At 40.3% G+C, this 14351-nt stretch overlaps 2 protein-coding genes across 3 annotated transcripts in view; both read right to left on the reverse strand.

The window, feature by feature from the left end:
- The window catches only part of STX17 (syntaxin 17), a 257051-nt gene that overhangs the window by 175492 nt on the left and 67208 nt on the right, over positions 1 to 14351 (reverse strand). The gene's annotated exons all lie outside the window — the stretch shown is intronic.
- Positions 80 to 9632, reverse strand: ENPP4 (ectonucleotide pyrophosphatase/phosphodiesterase 4). 2 transcript variants are annotated; one of them, XM_035125212.3, is made up of 5 exons: positions 9464 to 9632; positions 7610 to 7685; positions 5565 to 6431; positions 3700 to 3870; positions 80 to 2581 (listed from the first exon to the last, which is right to left on the reverse strand). In XM_035125212.3, exons 3-5 carry the CDS (start codon positions 6385 to 6387, stop codon positions 2217 to 2219), a joined length of 1359 nt encoding a protein of 452 aa, XP_034981103.1. In that variant the 5' UTR covers positions 6388 to 6431; positions 7610 to 7685; positions 9464 to 9632; the 3' UTR covers positions 80 to 2216. The 2 variants fall into 2 exon arrangements, with proteins under 2 accessions (XP_034981103.1, XP_034981105.1); XM_035125214.3 differs by lacking the exon at positions 7610 to 7685.

Genomic DNA, 14351 nt, shown 5'->3' on the forward strand with positions numbered 1-14351 from the left:
GGGCTGGTTAGATATTGAGGTTACCTCTGCAGGTACAAATTCTAGAATGAATATAGTCAAAGAGCCTTGTAGCCAAAAGTTAAACCAGAACCATTTTTTTTAATTCATAAGAACAAAACGTTTCCATAAAATCCCCAAGTAATGCAAACATAAATATCTAGTTAAGGCACCACCCCTTTAACATTCAAAATATAGCTCATATTTGGTATTGCTTTTCCACTTCATCAGCTGGGGTTTATCCTTCCTGCCTGGACATGTAACCCAGCTACACATCTCCAGGAAATACAGAACTTTTCAGTAACAGTATTCCACAGCCCTGTGAAGTGGATCACCATTCATAATTGCTGTTTTAATTAGAAAACTGTTTTCTTACCTGGTGCATATTAAACAAGAGTATTGATTTGCAAGAATGCGTGTGCTTTTTCACGTTGACCGATTGCTACCAATTTTCAAGTAGCTATATTGCAAGGGTTAAAACTCCCAGAACTACTGAAGCATTATCAGGCTTGTACAGCACAGCCACATGTAAGGGGGCGGGGGGATCATTTAGCATCATTTCCTACGAGTCATGGTATTACATTGCATCTCCCAACACTATTCTGATAATCTTGACTTATTTCTCACAAAGAGCTTCAAACAGAACACCAGCAGTAGAGACAAGATCCTCCCCCATAATACTACATAAAGATGGACTTCAAAGGCTGCACACACTGTACATTTAAGCCACAATACTTCCCCCAAAAAATCCTGGTAACCCCCGTTTACCCAACAATTCCCAATGCCATTAGCAAACCACCGTTCCGACGATTATAGACCACTCACAAATCCGAAGTTAATTTGTCTGCACACAAGCTTGGCTTGTGTCAGAAGCTCCTCAAGCAGGGTTACCCAAGGGTGCCTAAGACTCAAAAAGAGGCAATAAAAAGCCCCAAGCATAACCCAGGACTTGCCTCTTCACCAACTTTTACACTGCTACTCTGAAAGCGTGTCACCTTCCACTATTGCTACTACATAGGTTTGTTTCTTTTCCTTACAGCAGCTCAAAATAGAACTGGTCACTTTGGAGTGTAACCAAAGAGGACTTCTAACCCCATTGCTGTAACAATGAGCAAAGGGTCTGTACAAATCTATAGCCATGCTTGAAATACTAATGATTAAAGATATGGCCACTTTATACACCGAGTAGTCATTTCTCCCTGAGCCTCTAACCTTCAGACTGACATACATTCTACTGTATACCTTGTCCAAATTAAGTCAGCATGTAGGTTGGATGATTCTAGGAAGTTAACAACAACAACAACAACAACAACAACAACCCTGAATATTCATAGTAACTTCTTAGCTCAAATCAAGGTATGCCCATTTTACTCTTTGGTTAAAAGCAGAAAGGAATCTCAACTACTTGAGTCTATATTTAGGTTAAGAAAAAATTCTTAATCTTGTCCAGAGACAGAAATCAATCATAGGTACACGCAGCCACAAAGTAGAAGCAGAACTTAAGAGCTGCTTTGGTCTATTATAAGGGAGGACTGCTAATTTAAAGTACTATCAGTTTTGCAACTTCATAAAATAAACTAAAAAATACCCATTTCCAAAATTCTGAAGTTACCATATGCACATAAACACGTAAAATAAGTCACAGCACATTTAAATGTTGCTTCATCATGTTTGCAACTAAAAAGCCCCCTGTGCCTGCAATCCACAGAGCAGGAAGTAACGTTTAAAACACTTTTATTCACATTTCCCCAATAAGGTATTTCTAGCTTAAAGGGACTGATGTGATCTACATAGCACTAAGGGTTTCTGTTGCTAAGTTGCCTCTAACTTAAATAATTTACCCTTTCAGCATTGTGCTGAATACAAGAAAGTGCAATAATCATCTCCATCAGCTAGCAGAAACAGATCCACCAGACTTCAAGAGTTGCCAGGGTATCTCCAGAGTTACATAAGAAATGCCTGAAAGCATCATCATTTACAAACATTTAAATCTCACAGTCCTCATCTTACTACTCTAGCAGATACTTTATTAACTGAAAGTTTAACAGCGATGCAATGCCTTTTCCATTACGAAACCAGGTCTGTATTCAGAGTTTCTTTTTCAGAGAGGCAATGTTCTTCTGCAGTCTTCTGGGTTGCTATTTATTAAAGTGCATCATAAGATGTTATCCAGTGTAAGTTTAGTATCATATCCAGTTTTCAAAACAAATCAGTGTATATTATCCAATTAAGGGATCGTCGTCGTCTTCCTGAAGCTGAAGTCGGGAAAATGGATGTGCAGAAGCCGTTCTGCTCTTCATGATTATTATAAGGCACGTAAGTGTCGTTAACACAATGAAGACACCAATGACTATTCCAATGGCCTCAGGGACATTGATACACCATTGGTCTGCTAATAAGCACTTGGCGTGGCTCAAGGTGCCATTATTGGGCTCAGGCATCAAGCCCAGGATGTGGCACATCATTGGATAAATATCAACTGTATAAATGCTATTTTGCCTGTAACCTTTGCGAAAAGCAGGCCCATGAGCTGCCAAAAATGGATGCATACTTGGAAGGGAGTTATCATAGCCATGGTCTCCTACTGGAAAAAGGGAATGCAAGAGTTGTTAATGTGCTAAGCTTCAACCTGAACACTTATCCCCCCCCCTGAAGATAATCCCAGAACTATAAAAGTGCAGGTTCTTCAAAGTATTCCCACCCACCCCCCACCCAATACAGATTGGTATGATACTATTGTACAATACAAGGTATTGCCCTTTCCAAATCAACCTTCCACTAAGATGCTTATCCTTCATGCAAGTTTCCAAATATTATGTAAGAGTGTTAGCTATGCCTTTGGATTACATGTGACCTGCATAAACTTCATTCCTCACCAAGATGTCTAAAAATATACCACAGGAATAGTTACTTTGTTTTTGCAGGTAAAAAAAGGCAAACCCTGCTTGTTATTCCACACACTGGGAACACCAGGAGCAGGTTTATTTCTGTGTATGCCTTTATCTCCCTGTCGCTGGGGAAACCAACATGGTCCCCCTCCAGATGATGCTGGATTATAACTCCCATCACCCCAACCATTGGACAACAACAGGTGCCCAGCAGGACTAAGACTATTTGGAGGTCACTACCCTAGCCTTCTAAGACTGGTAGCTGTTACTTTACACAGGGCAGTAACCCGCCCCCTTCAGGGACAGTAACATACATTCTAACCCTGGTGGCTATGGCTGGGTTAGCTAAACATTTATGTACATAAAAGTTGACCTGACTCACTGCGGTTGTGTACACACATTACCTTTAAAGCACATTCAGAGTGCAGTCTTTCCCCCAAAGAATTTTTGGCACTGTAGTTTGTTAAGGGCTGCAGGGGACTGCAACCCTAAAGGGTAAACTACAATGTCCAGAATTCTTTGAGGGAAATAATGTTTCAAGTGTGCTTTAAAGTTGTAGTATGTATACAGTCTGTGTTTAGGAAGCCAGAAGGTGACTTTGGAGCTACCAGTGTTAGCCTAAACTAAGGTGTGATAAGCGGCACTAATATTTGCTGCATGCCTTGGCGATGAAACTCAACTTTCATGGCTGCAGGTGTTTCTAGACAGCTTCAGTTTAGGTGGGGAGTTTTGCACTGCATGCACCTTCCACATGAAAGGGAGTAACTTGCTCCAAATCAAATCAAGAGAAAACATTCAAGAGGAATACACTTACACCTTGAAAGAGACTCATTCTGTACAATTGTCCAGCCTTCATCAGCAACCAAAATTATGGGCTGAATGCGCTTATTGTGGTGGTAGTGGTAATGGTCTGGAATCTCTTCTTTAAGATAAATCTTCATGTGAGTGCTGCAATTTTTCATTAAGTTATATACATATGTTTCATCTGAAAAGTATAAAGCAAGGAAGCATACTCTATTATCTTTTGTAAAGCCTGAACATTTGCTGTTTGAAGTGCATTCCCCACCCTCATCCAAGCTGCAAGTTCAATGCAGATCACATGTTTAATCCTATTGCAGTATTTATCTGGTCCAGTACTTTGCTCTGGGCCTTTATTTATATTTAAGTATTATATTTATAATAATAATATTTATTTATTTATACCCCGCCCTCCGCAGCCAAGGCCGGGCTCAGAACGGCTAACACCAAATTTAAAACAACTAGTTAAAATACAATTCAACAAGAAGACTAAATACATTACAATTTAAATTTAAAAATTAAAAATGCAGCCTCATAAAAAAGGGAAAAAGGGAAAATGGGGAAGGGGATCAGGTTGGCTCCAGGTCAAATGCCAGGCGGAACAACTCTGTCTTACAGGCCCTGCGGAAAGAAATCAGGTCCCACAGGGCCCTGGTCTCAGGAGATAGAGCATTCCACCAGGTCGTGGCCAGTGTTGAGAATTTATTTACAATGTTTACATAAATATTTACAGCCCACCTTTCCTCCAAAGAGCTTGAGGTGGCAAATGCTCCCCATTTTATCCTCACAACAAGGCTGTGAGGTCAATTAGGCTACAACAGCTGACCCAAGGGCACCCAGTGAGCTTCATAACCGAGTGGGAATTTGAACCCTGGTCTCCCAGGTTCTATAACTTATTGAAGGTAAAGTGAAATCCACATTTTAGCCTTTAATGTTAGTAAGTTATATTGTCAACCACTGCCCTACGCAGGTATGCTACTCATGTGTAAATGCTTTGCATGGGCAGAGATGAGCATACTAAGTTCTACTCCAAACCACTGCTATGTCTATCATCTCCACAAGTTGGAAGGTGAAGTCTAAACTGGGAAGCCTTGGAATCTGCTGCATAGCATAGGGGGCTTAAAATGTGCAGGGAGTTTCCATAGTAGATTCCCCACCCATGTAAGGAGATGGACAGTGTGATGCAAGGGGTGGGGTGCTGCACACACCCCACAACTTGTGTGGAGTAGAGTTTACATGAAAACACCAGCACCACACCCAAAGGAGGGTTTATGCAACAACAACTACTGTATATTAGAAAACAGGTCATTTCAAAAATTCCCAATGTTACAATAAACACATTTGCTATACAGTCGTACCTCGCTTTACGAACCGCACGGGTTGCGAATAGTTCGGGTTACGAACTCCACAAACCCGGAAGTGTTTTCGGCGCGTGCGCGCGTTCCACACATGCGCATAAGCAGCGTGCGCGCTTTGCGCATGCGCAGAAATGGCGCTCGGTTTGCGACCTTTTCGTGTTACGAACTGCGACCCGGAACGGATCGTGTTCGTAACCCGAGGTACTACTGTATTAGAAGTGCAACAACAGATGGCACTATGAAGTTTTCCTACCTTCTTCCTTGAAGAGACTATAATATAGATGCTTAGCGCCCTCTGCCCTTCACCTCACTCCACCCCCATCAATCCCCCAGGAACACAGAAGCAGCCAAACAGCACAGCTTCACTCACCAAAATCAAAATCTTGCTGGGCTTGTTTTTCAAGTTCAGAGATTTGATCTCTAATCTCTCATATCTTGACTGCTTTGGTCTTAAGTCTCACGTTAAAGTATCAAAATTATGCTTTTTAAAAACAACATCAACATATATTAAGAATATACTTACTTTTTGGCAGTATTGCAGCAACTGGGCTCTTGTCTACTAGAGTGTAGCTATTACGGTCAATGCACTCATCCAGTTTGATCAGCCTGTCCGGGGAACACTGTGCCATGCCATGATCACTTGTAATTATAACATTAATTTCCTCCCACAATTTGGAATCCTTTAGCTTCTCAACAAGCAAGCCAATCAAATTATCCACTTCTTTTAATACTCCAATCATGTTTTTCGTATCTTCTGGCCCATACTTGTGCCCACTTGCATCTGGTTCTTCCCAATAAAGAGTAGCAAAACTGACTAGGGGGTTAGAACTGTTCAGCCAAGCAATGATGTTTTCCACCCGTTCATTGAAACCTATTGCAGAATCATACTTCATAAAAAAATGAGGGGTAGTATTCTGAATTTTTACATCTGTGCCAGGCCACATTGCAGAAGCACTCGTTCTGTTTCCCTGCAGCTGGTTGGTCACCCAAATAGGAACTGCCTCATTCCACCAAAATGGGTCTTTGTCATTGAATTGTGAAAATGTTTTTTTGGTAGCAGCATCAAACATTTCATTTGCCACAATACCATGGCTTTCCTCATACAGCCCTGTGACTATACTGTAATGATTTGGGAAGGTTTTTGTGATGAAAGCATTGGTAACGTCTTCCACTAACACGCCATCCTTAACAAAATCCTGGAGATGTGGAAATTCATATTTCTTCAGATAATCCGCCCTGAAGCCATCAAAAGAAACCAGTAGTAATCTGGGCATTGGTGCATAAGCAGAATGACTACCAGAGCAACAAATTATTCCATAAAAGAAGAATACCAGTATTAAATGCATTGTGGCAAAGGTTTCAAAACTTTACAAGGATGTGGAAGATATACCTAGAAGAAAGTAATTAGAAAGTGTCACGAAGAACATCAATTCAAAATAGATGTCATTTAAAGTGAATCTAAATTACTCCATCTCAATTAAAGTTCCTACAAAACCCAGTTTATATTCTATTTAAAGCAACTATTGTCTAAAATCCCCACCATTAGGGATAAAATAGCACCCTGTTTTACCTCACACCATAACTGGCAGGGACACAGAAAGGACTTTCCCAATGCTACTGTCTGATCTCAGGCACATAGAGATGACTGGACCTCTGTAACACAGTGCATTCAAGTCCCATCCCATGGAGCTGATCCAGGAGGACACAATTTGGATATATTCATTTGTTGTTTAGTGTGTCCGACTCCTCGTGAATATATTCATTACTATACTAGAAAATTAAAAATACTTTTTGATTTGTATTACATAGAAATGAAAATTTAGAAAAAGCTCAGCACCTAGTATGATACTTCATTTTATTCATTTAATGCTCCACCCCCAATCTTACTCCTGTACTCTATTTGCCTGTACAACTTACTAAACAGCTAGACCAGGTTCTACTTCCTGGTTTTAAATCTGATGCCACAACAATACTCTTAGTTCTCCATTCCCAACACTACAAATAAATATCTGTAGCTGGTCGCATGCTGTGGAACTCTTCCAACAGAAATCTGGTACGTAGACACCCATTGATTGGGGTGTGTGTGTGTGTGTGTCTAATTTATCATAAGGGCTTATTCAACAAGTCAATTTTAATCATTTTAGTGCTTATTTTAAACTGTTTTAATGATATTTTATTGGTTATATTGCTGTATGCCACCTTGTTTTATACAATAATTTGTGCTATATAAATACCTGCATAAGTAACATAAGTTAACATAACTTAAATTAAATAATTTGTATTCATTTAGGAACACAGAAAGCTACCTTATACTGAATCAGACCAGTGGTCCATCTAAGCTCAATATTGTCCACATTGGAAATGATTCTTCAGGGTTTTAGACCCTGAAGATGCCATCAACTGCCCTTTTGCATACAAAGCAGATTGAGCCGTAGCTCTCCCTGTTATTATTAATTACTGTATTCTTATTTATCATATTATATAGTGCCCTTCATCACAAGATCTCAGGGTAGTTCACAAGATAAATGTAACTTGAACACAGTTAAATAATTTCTCAGTGAAGCTTACCTCATTTAAGATTCCTAGCTCAAGTCACTATGTTCAATATTTTCACCAACACTCAGAGCAACTCATTTGGAAAAACCTTTGTGTAAATAAAAAGTAATTAAAAAGAAAAAAAGCTACATTAGAGATAGACTTTTAAAATATATTTTTTTAAAGGTACCTTTTAGAATTTAGTTGCGTGTACAGGTAAAATTTTAGCAAATAAGACAGCTAAAGAAAGCCAATTATATAACTCTCAGGTTCCTACTTAGCTACAAAGTATTTTACTATTATTACCCTCCCTTCACCCTAAAGTCCCAGGGCAGATTACCTCAATTTATAATACAACTACCAAAACGATAACCACAAAAAACAGCTAATAAAATAACAGCAACATCTAATACAAAGTAACAAATCATACAATTGCTTATATCAAGATGCCCAATCTTTCTGCATTAGAACTTTTAAAGGCCACTTTATTAAAACAAGAGATTTCTATAAATCCCATCCGGTTCCCCTCTGTGCCCGTTTAACCGAGCCCAAACTCTGTGCCAAGGGGACGCACCTGTGTCCTCAAGGTCACCGCAGAAATGACGGAAAGCCCAAACCCTGTTCTTAAGAGCACTTACTATCCCCCTTCCACACACCCTGGGCAGCATCTCGAGTCCAGAGCCAACTGCCCCACAGCCACGGGGCTGCCAACCCTCTCCTTTATATATTCCATAGAACTTGAAAAGCACTTGACTGTTGAAACGAAAGCAAAAAGAAACAAAACCAAAACCCTCAAAGCAGTTAACCTTTTGGTTGCAAGTTGCTTTGGGTAAGATAAAGCAGCTTGCAAAATAAACTAATAACTAATAATAATAATAATCAGGGACGGATTTAGGTTTGATGAGGCCCTAAGCTACTGAAGGTAATGGGGCCCTTTATATGTCCAGCTGTCCTTTGTCAACAACAAATTGTTGCTGTTCTTCTGTGTTGAATATATGCTATAAATATGGTCATTTATGGACCTAATAGGTATCTAAAGCCATTTGCACATAACAAAATACGTATTTCACCAAAATAACTGTTGAACTGAAATACAATTAAGAAGTAGTATAACAACATGAACAACATATTAATAGTGAAATTATTAAGCTCTAACTTAAAATGATTGGAGGCACATTGTTTACATCATAGGAGCCTAGACAACACCAAACACTTATATAAGGGTCTGGTGACTTCTGTTTCAGAGTATCTGAAGAAGTGTGCATGCACACGAAATCTTGTCCCCAGAACAAACTTAGTTGGTCTCCAAGGTGCTACTGGACTATATATATATATATATATATATATATATATATATATATATACACACACACTGTATATATATAAATATCTCGACTGCGTCAGACCAACACGGCTACCTACCTGAATCTAACACCAAACACAGTTGCTGTATGTAGGTTTTATTTTGTGCGTTTTTTAAACAAAAAACTTATATTTTGGAAATGTATATCCAGTTGTTTTTTCCTTTTTTTGGGGGGGGGAGGCCCCAAGAGAGTGGGGCCCTAAGCTAGAGCTTGTTTAGCTTATACGTAAATCCAGCACCGATAATGAATAGAATAAAATAAATAAATAAATAAATAAATAAAGTAATAGCAATATCTGCCCTCCCCGGGGGGTTGTCGTCGTGGTTGCAGCCACTTCTGGAGAGGAGCACCACCCGCCCTGCAGCCGTTTAAAACGAGAGGCGGCCGTCGGACCGTGGCGTCGCCTCAGCCCCCCTCAAACCCACCCTCCGTGGGGCAGGGAGGTTTCCTCCCCCCCCTCGCTCAACCCCTCGGCCGACCCCGCCCGCCGCCGGAAAGAAGCGCGCTCTCCTGCCCGGTCTACCTCAACTTTCCTTCCTCCTCCATCTTCCTCAGGCGTCGCCGGCGGCACCGCGGAGGCGAGTTATCAGCGGCGGAGGAGTCGGCTGCGCCTGCGCACTCGCCGCCGCCCGCCGTCACCTGGACCAACGGCCATTAACGGCCCGGAACCTTCGGAGAAAGGGGGGCCGCCCTCTGATTGGTCAAGCGCGCCCTCCGTCCCCGGATCCCCATTGGCCCCAGCGGGTCGGTATATATACCAGCATCAGCATCATCTCATCCTCATTTACAGGTGCGTCAGGCCGGGAGCGGTTCGCTGAGGGGCTTCCTTAGCGCTCGCTTGCTGGTCTCCAATTTTGGCTCCTTTTTTGGTTTATTTTATTTATTTACCTCATAAAATTCAAGAGACCACTTGATTTTATTTTATTTTGTAGATAAAAATTAACCAAAGTGGTGGTGGTGGTTTTTAAAACAAACCTACCTCAAACCTACCTGAGCTCTCACTTACCAGTCTCAAATTTTGGCTCCTTTTTTTTGTTTATTTTATTTATTTACCTCATAAAATTCAGGAGACCACTTGATTTTGTTTTATTTTAAAGATAAAAATTAACCAAGGTGGTGGTTTTAAAGATAAAAAGTTAACCAAAGTATTTTGTTTTGTTTTAACCTACCTCAAACCTACCTGAGCTCTCGCATACTGGTATCAAAATTTGACTCCCTTTTTTTTGCTTTGTATTATTTATTTATCTCATAAAATTCAATTTAATTTTTATCTTTTTTTTATTAAAAAAGTTTGTTTTTTTTAAAAAAAATCTACTTCAAATTGGTTTGCAAAAAAAGGACAAAACAATAAATTTGGTTATTTTTCTTTTCCTTTTACAATGGTGCTTTAAAAACAAAGTTTAAACAGATTTTTTTAAAGCCCATCCCAGCGTTTCTAAGCACCTGGCTAGGCTTGCCCAAATGAAAATGTTTTTAAGCGGGTGCTGAAAGGAAGGCAGCAAAAAGGTGCCTGTCATGATGTAGGGAGTTCCAGAGAGGAGGTGCTGCCTGACCCTCACAAAATGACGAAGTTCTCGCCTGGGTTGTCTGTGGGGTGAGGTGATCTCGCCGCTAAATGGGTCCCAAGTTGTTAAGGGATCAGTATACTACGTAATAGTAGCTCCTTGAACTTGGCCCGGTAACATGTTTAAAAAATATTTACAGAACTATAATCAACTATGGTGTGGCAACTATTGCAGCGTTTTAATGATTTCTGTGTAAACAATACAATGTTTGAAGTAAAATAAGACAAAAGGTTTAGTGAAAAAGACATTAGGTTTATGATGAACATAATTGAATTATGAAATTTATTTTAGTAGAAGTAGTTTTCTAAAGGTAAATATATTGGGTAAATACATTGGGTGTAGATGGTAAGTCATGAATAAAGATATGAAATGTAGAATAATAGAATGGAAGATTATTTATATTGTAGTTAACTCGAAAATTAATTACCTTTTTCCTTTGATGGCCACTGGTACCATCTCCTGGCAAACAGAAGGGGGAGAAATGGAGGCAGTGAGAGATTTTACTTTCTTGGGCTCCTTGATCACTGCAGATGGTGACAGCAGTCACGAAATTAAAAGACGCCTGCTTCTTGGGAGAAAAGCAATGACAAACCTAGACAGCATCTTAAAAAGCAGAGACATCACCTTGCCAACAAAGGTCCATATAGTTAAAGCTATGGTCTTCCCAGTAGTGATGTATGGAAGTGAGAGCTGGACCATAAAGAAGGCTGATCGCTGAAGAATTGACGCTTTTGAATTGTGGTGCTGGAGGAGACTCTTGAGAGTCCCATGGACTGCAAGAAGATCAAACCCATCCATTCTTCAGGAAATCAGCCCTGAGTGCTCCCTGGAAGGACAGATCGTGAAGCTGAGGCTCCAATACTTTGGCCACCTCATGAGAAGAGAAGATTCCCTGGAAATTCCCTGATGTTGGGAAAGATGGAGGGGACAAGGAGAAGGGGACGACAGAGGACAAGATGGTTGGACAGTGTTCTCGAAGCTACGAACATGAGTTTGACCAAACTGCGGGAGGCAGTGGAAGACAGGAGTGCCTGGCGTGCTATGGTCCGTGGGGTCACGAAGAGTCGGACACGATTAAACGACTAAACAACAACAGAGCTGGGTGTCATCTGCATACTGATGAACACCCAGCCCAAACCCCCTGATGATCTCTCCCAGCGGCTTCATATAGATATTAAAAAGCATGGGGGAGAGAACGGAACCCTGAGGCACCCCACAAGTGAGTGCCCAGGGGTCTGAACACTCATCCCCCAACACCACTTTATATGAGGAAGGTCTTTATGTACACAACAGGTGCAGCAAAAATTTTAATAGCAAAAAATGGAAAGGAAAAACTACCCTAACTAAATTGGATTGGCAGGCAAAACTATTGGAATATACAGAACTAACAAGAATGACAGGAAGAATTACGGTAGAGACAATACAGAACAAACTTTTATTAGAGAGTAGGACATTTATAGAAAATATATTGAAGAACATTGTAAAAATGTGAATCCTCTGACAGGTTTAGACTGATTCCTGTATGAACATAGAAAACTTTGCAAAAATAAAACTTGGGAAAAGTTTGAAGAGATAATGAAAAGTGGGTTACATTAAAAAAAATGGGACCCTTGATGGGGTGACTGGTCACAATGGAAGTTACGTTGTAAGAATTTAATTTATCCTTTGTAAATCGTAGTAATCTTTGGTTCTTTTTGGTTGATTATAATTTTTCTTGTTAAAACTAATAACAGAATAAAAATATAAAATGAAAGTGAGGGAGCCTGCTGCCTTCCAGGTAGTGGGACGCCAGCTCCTATCAGCCCCACCCTGAATGGCCAACAGTTGTAGTCCAACAACATGGAGGGCTACAGGTTCCTCATTCCTGGTTCTGCACCTGCGGTGTGCTAGAAATTCAGCACCTTCCCCAGAGGGTTTATCTTCAACAGGGTAGGTGGGGTAGAAGTAAATTGAGAGCTGCACTGGATGGGACTGATGGGAGTTGAGTTGTATTGCCAAACACGTGGAGGGCACCAGGTTGGCAAAGGCTGCTCCAGAGAGAAGGGAATGGGAGCTACATGCTAGAGCTGCTTGCTTGCAAGTGTGTTTTCATTTCACCAGGCTAATCTCCAATCCCCCTGAAAGATTTTGAAAGCAAAGCTGGCTGCTGAACTTTCCTGATTATTTTCAGCCTCCAAGGAACAGAAGAACCGTCGGCATCAAGGCAATTTCCTCCTTGCACAGCATCTTTCCTCACAATGCTCCTGATTAGTTTTACTGAACTGCCTCTTGTCTGGTTCTTGCGCTTTGGTGGGGGAAGTATTTTTGATTGCTTGGTGTTCCCAAATTCACAGGTGACCTTAACTGGAAAAATTCAATTTCATCAGGTAGCAGACAACCTGACAGTGAACTAATTGTCTCTATCAGGGAATGAAAACTTTAAAATTTTGAGAGTCCGTTCTGTTTCCTATGCTTCCATTTCTTACAAGTCTGTGAGAGGCCATGTAGCATAGTGGTTACAAACATAAACTGGGAAGAACTGGATTCATATCCCCACTTGCTTGGTGACATTGTTTGGAATACTCACTTATCAACCTTACAAGGTTGTTGGGGAGAGACATTATTGAGCTTCTTGGAGCAAAGGTACATAAATAAGCATGAGGCTGGGGAATAAATTTGATTCAGTTTGCATTTTAAAACCAATTACAACATTTGCACTTTCCTGAAAAAACATGAGAGAACCAAAGCACAGCCATCTTCCAAAATTCACACTTATCCAAATTTTGTGATGCAGGTCTCCAAATACACAGCATTTTCCAAAATGCATATACAGTATTTGTGGAAATTGTACATGACAATATATTAATCAGAATAACATACAAAAATGCATTTTGTTAGGGGGAACTGCTTTGCACTAAAACGCTGATTAATTTTCATCAGGATTTAAAATAAATATATTCACAGATTTCTGTAGCAATGTGGAGAAGTGGATTTAAAATTGGAAAATGAGAAACTAAGAAAATCAAAAGTGAAAGATCTTTTAATCCCTAAATAAGAATGAACTATGGTAAAACTCTTTAAGTCTCCTTACATTCTACCTCCTTTTAACTTGAAGCAGATGAGGCATCCTTGTGATCATCTTTGCTTCTGTGAAAATAGTCTCTGATCAAGTATTGACCCACTATAGGTGATTTCTTTTGCACACTCTCCCTGTTGTCTGCTCTGAAGTTTTACTACTTTCACCTCCACCTGCTTCCAAGGTGTAAGAAATTTTTCACGCCACAGCTCAAGCTGCTAAAGCAAAATGCAGTTATGTTTTTAACTGTCAGTAGATGACTGTCTTGCTTTATTAGCCTTTGCTGTTAATGCTTTCTTGGTTGGCATCAATTTTTCAGCCCATGAAGATGCTCTCCCTGACCTAGAAATATAAAAAGACGAGGAAGAAATCTCACCTGCCAAAATCTGGCATTTGGGGCTGCTATTAAAGGAACATGAGTCATTAAAAATGAGTCGATTTGGGGAGCTGTCAAAGCTTTTGCCATCTAAGGCTGGCCATTTTTATGCCTGGTTTTGCAGGATACTGTGTGTGTGTGTGTGTGTGTGTGTGTGTGTGTGTGTGTGTGTGTGTGTGTATATATATATATATATATATATATATATATATAATTAGGTGTGCTATCAATAATAGTCAGTAGGTGGCGGTGATGGGGCCTCTCCCATGGCTTTGCAACATCATTAAACAGCAAGAAAGTGGGTGGGGACACCAAGTCATCCTTATTGTAACACACACTGATTGGGCTGGATGTTGGTTCCTCTCATAGCTGCCAAGTTTTCCCTTTTCTCGCGAGGAAGCCTATTCAGCCTAAG

Source organism: Zootoca vivipara, chromosome 8 (assembly GCF_965207765.1).
Source record: "Zootoca vivipara chromosome 8, rZooViv2.hap1.1, whole genome shotgun sequence".
Classification (NCBI taxonomy): Eukaryota; Metazoa; Chordata; class Lepidosauria; order Squamata; family Lacertidae; genus Zootoca; species Zootoca vivipara.

What these genes read in the sequence shown, in the direction of transcription:
- ENPP4 (XM_035125214.3), bottom strand. Translation starts at nt 6,387, where the DNA reads ATGCATTTAATACTGGTATTCTTCTTTTATGGAATAATTTGTTGCTCT. An exon ending in TGCTGCAATACTGCCAAAAA is followed by an intron (nt 3,871 to 5,564) that starts GTAAGTATATTC and finishes TATACTTTTCAG; the next exon opens with ATGAAACATATGTATATAAC. An exon ending in GAATGAGTCTCTTTCAAGGT is followed by an intron (nt 2,582 to 3,699) that starts GTAAGTGTATTC and finishes CCCTTTTTCCAG; the next exon opens with TAGGAGACCATGGCTATGAT.